Genomic DNA, 4,101 nt, shown 5'->3' on the forward strand with positions numbered 1-4,101 from the left:
CTTGCCGTAGATCGCGGCCAGCGCCTTGCGGGCACTGGCGATCTGCTGCTCCAGCCTCTCTCGGGTGGCTTTGTTGGCCGTTTTTTTCAGCATGGCCTCCATCTCCTCCACCACCGCCCTGTGACCGGCAGTGTTGTGGAAGACGCGGATGGCCCGGTCCCCACATGACACCAGGTAGCGGCTGTTGGTGTCAAAAGCCAAGTCTGTGATGCACTGTCCGTGCACACCGAGGAAGCGTTCCTCCTCCTCTCCTCTTCGTGTGTTGCACACAACAATGTCTGTGCCGCTAGAGATGGCGACGACTCGAGCGTCGGGGGACAGGGCGATGCGACAAGGCTCCGCCACCTCGCACTTCCCCGTCAGAAGCAGGTACGGATCCTGCTGCTTCTTATATTCCACATCTGTGTCCCAGAACTTCCACGTCCCGTCCTTCGAAACAGTCGCCATCCTGCAGCCAGGAGACAGAGCATGGGTGAGCGCCAGGAAACCGGGCAGCACCTCTTCCCCTGCCACGCCTGCGAACCAGGAATCCTTTGTGGCCGGAGAGCTCTTTTGGGAAGCACAAGTCCGCACACGCGCACGGTCCTCGTCCTCCTTCCGGAGCACGGACAGCAGTCACCCCCAGGAGGGGGAAATCCACGGGGAATACGCAAGGTGGGACGAGCCGGTCAGGGTTTTGCTGCCCTGGGCTCCCAGGAGAGCACAGAGGGCAGCACTCCCCCCACACCGTGCAGGGGTGCGGCCCCCCTGCACAGGCTGCTGGCGTACACTGGAAGGGGCGAGCTCATGTGTCCCGAGGGCAAGCGAAAGCGTAATATTTCAGGCAGCAGGTAACACACACTTACCTCCTCGAGTCATTAGAGAAGGAGAAGGAATGCACGCCAGCGGTGTGGCCTTTCAGCTCAAAAGCCCTGGCCACCTCCCGGAAGTCTCCGTTCTTGCCAAAACACACCTCCCACACCTTCACATCAGGGGTAAAGCCACAGGATGCCACAAACCTGGGTGAAAGACACGGGGTATCTGTTACAGAGCACCTACTCCGCCCGGGCCGTGGGGCCAGCCCTGCAGAGCTCCCCTCTGGCCTCCTGAGCAAGGCAGGGGCCAGGGGCAGCCCTCCTGCGTGGAGGGGTGCCTAAGGCGGGGCTCTGTGACGGCAAAGCTATCCAGACACCTACGTTCAAATCTTTTGCTTTGGTCAGCTGAAAAAGTTTTTGCTTTTCACTGAAACCAGGCTGGCAAAGGGAACGCTAAGGAAGGCCGCCAGGGACCAGAGCAGCGACTCCGCAACTTGGGCATGAGAAACTCCCAGGCCAAAATAAAATAGTTAAGTGCTTTTGATCCCCAAACTCACTGAGCTTGGAGCGTGGCAAGTCTTCCTGCAGCAACAAGTTAGAGGCAGAGCAGAGAACACGATTTTCCTGATAAACAATCTCTCAGTAATAAAGACTTTAATTTTATAATTAACCTTGAAAAGGTTAAAAACAAGTTAGAAATGCTGTTTGCCTTGCATACGCCATTTGCATTGTCCCACCTCCGCTTTGAGGCCAATGCTGTTCTCCTCAGCTCTTCAGGAGGTGGTTAACAGGAAAAGCAGCGCTGAGGCGCAACAGCAACCCTCCGAGTGTCTGAGACTGCGCAGGCAAGAGTCGGCGCTCCTGGAGGGGCTGCTCTTGGGGGCCGGAATCGCTTTTTGAAATGTGGAACCCTCAGAAAATTGCATTAAAATAACAATTAGCTAATTGCCGATGGTCTGAACTGATGACGCCCTCCGGGAAGGAGCGAGGTTCCTGTTCACTCCTGCAGTCTCCCACTCAGCAGCAGGAGCAGCCCGGACTACCTCACACCCCTCACCTTCCGCAGGGCGACACCGTGGCGTAGGCGTTGTTCATCTGGTTAGTGTTAATGCTGGCCAGGACTTCACCCTTCGGGCTCCATATCAGGATGGTAGTGTCACTGGAAGCTGTCATGATAAACTTTCCTGGGGGGACAAGGCAAAGATCAGGAGAGCTCCCAGGCCTAACGCTGCCACAGGCTTGCCGAAGGCCTGGGAGGGTCCCTAAGCAGGGCCGCCTCTCCCTGCACCTGGGCAGTCAAGAAAACCAAAAGCAGCACCGAAATTCAAGGAGTGCCAATCTCACGGGACAGGGCGAAGAGCAACATCAGAAGACTCGGCTCCTGGTTATGCATTAGCGCACCCTTGGCTTCAGCAGCCGTCAGCTGGCAACGGGCACTCGGGGACCACACCTGCGTCTCGCCCCAGCACCCCTCAGATCCCCCTCGCAGAGCTCAGCACTAAGCTGGTACCACAGGCGTAGCGCAGCCGACTCCATCTTCCCCAGATGGTCAAAACACAACTCGAGGTACCTCTAGCTTTCCAGCCATGGATTACGGGCAGGTAGCTGACCACAAGTCACACTACTATTATCCACGATTACCGTTTGTGTCAGCATTTTGGACTCCTGCTTGTTTCCACTTGCAATGCCTTCCCTTTTGCATCTCAGCCCAGACAGGGAGTTGCCCGTTTACCTTTCAGCTACTCGTTGCAGGTCTAAGTTTTCACTTTCACGCTGAACGAAGGTCTCAGTTAACATTTTCTCTGCTCTCCTATTACAGAGGTGAACTCACGTCCACCCACTTCCAGCTGCCCGCTGTCACATACCTGAAGCATCAAGCCCTCACCAGTAACACATACCCGCCCCAGCCTCTCTTCTAGAAGATCCCAGAAGCCCAAGATAGACCATGTGAACTCACTAGAGAGATTTTTGACTGGTTAAAGACAGACCGGTGGGCCAGAGAACGGCGATCCTCTCAATACTGAGACCAGACCTCTTTGCAACAGCATCCCTGAAAATGCCAATTAAGAGACCGTGCGTGTCAGGGTGCTAATTCTGTGCTTACAGGAATATTGTTTGTCTGAAAATGACATCTTTCGGTTCCCTCAGTAGTAAACAAAGGCTAAAAAGTAACCTCTAAGGGACTACAGAGAATCAAGTACCGGTGCAGAAACGGGCCTTGAGAGTGCCAAAAACTCCAGCACTTTCACCCCAGCAGCTCTTGTTTTACAGGGAAATCAAAGCCGATCTCGAGAGCCTCAACAAGCGAGCAGCTCCGTCGTTTCCATACCTGTCTCTGCAATTCCTATGTTAATGACAGGAGCCTTGTGCTTCTTTGGGAAGTCCCCAGAAGTTGCAGTGAAGGTGAAGCTGCCATCATCCTTCTTAGTCATCTTATAGACACGAATAGTCTCGCCATTCGCCAGCCAAACAATGAACGCCCTAAGTGGAAGAACAGACACTCTGAACCATTAAGAAACGGGCTTCCCCAGCTCAGCCTAGCTACAGCAGGTAAGCTAATAGCTCATTCAGTGGCACCTGGGGAAAGGGATATGCTGGCAGATAAAAAGCTGTGTGCTTTACGAGGGCGCCAAGTTCTCTCCCTGTGTTAGCTCAACTGCAACGCTGAATGGAAGAGAACAGAATTTATTACTCCGCATCCGGAAACGAGACGCCCTCCTCTCTCTAAAAGAGGCCGCGTCACGAAGTGCCAAGGCATGCTTTTCAACCAGCCTTCCCAGCCGGGAAGGGCTCTCTCCCCAGGCCCCGGAGAGGCTCAGCAGCTCAACCCAGCCGCAGGGCCTGCTGGCAAAGGCCTTAACAACCGCTTCCCGCGGGGGTGGCAAGCTGGGCACTGGGATATTCGCCCTGAGCGCCACATTAAAGCGCCCGCCGCTTTCGCGAATCAGTGGCCGCTGTCAAGACCCTGGGAGGGGCGCAGCCTCCGTGCAGCCCGGTCCGCAGGACGCCCCGGTGCCGATATGCCCCGAGCGGTCCCTGGGGCGGGGGTGGACGGGGCGCAGGGAGGCCTGGCCCTACCGTGAGTCGGGGCTGAGGCGGACAAGCTCGGCGTGGTCCAGCCCCACGTTGGCACGCAGGCAGCGGTGCTCGCGGGCCGTGAAGTCCCGGGTGCTCCACAGTCGGACCGTGCGGTCGTCGGCGCACGACGCCAGGTACTTGCCGCTGCTGCTGAAGTCCAGGCAGGAGACAGAGCCGCTGTGGCCCTATGGAGAGAGCGCGGTCACAGCAGGGGTGGGGGGGGAGCACC

At 56.6% G+C, this 4,101-nt stretch overlaps 1 protein-coding gene across 1 annotated transcript in view; it reads right to left on the bottom strand.

Moving 5' to 3' along the window:
- LOC103916072 (transducin beta-like protein 2) overlaps window positions 1-4,101 on the bottom strand; it is a 13,963-nt gene that overhangs the window by 6,306 nt on the left and 3,556 nt on the right. Inside the window, exons 2-6 of the mRNA XM_009323018.1 lie at window positions 3,873-4,057; window positions 3,124-3,275; window positions 1,852-1,978; window positions 846-998; window positions 6-448 (exon numbers count right to left, since the gene is read on the bottom strand). Of these exons, the coding sequence (XP_009321293.1) occupies window positions 6-448; window positions 846-998; window positions 1,852-1,978; window positions 3,124-3,275; window positions 3,873-4,057 (1,060 nt within the window). The remainder of the gene's footprint in view (window positions 1-5; window positions 449-845; window positions 999-1,851; window positions 1,979-3,123; window positions 3,276-3,872; window positions 4,058-4,101) is intronic.

The sequence above is a fragment of the Pygoscelis adeliae genome, unplaced genomic scaffold (genome assembly GCF_000699105.1).
Source record: "Pygoscelis adeliae isolate BGI_AS28 unplaced genomic scaffold, ASM69910v1 Scaffold180, whole genome shotgun sequence".
Classification (NCBI taxonomy): Eukaryota; Metazoa; Chordata; class Aves; order Sphenisciformes; family Spheniscidae; genus Pygoscelis; species Pygoscelis adeliae.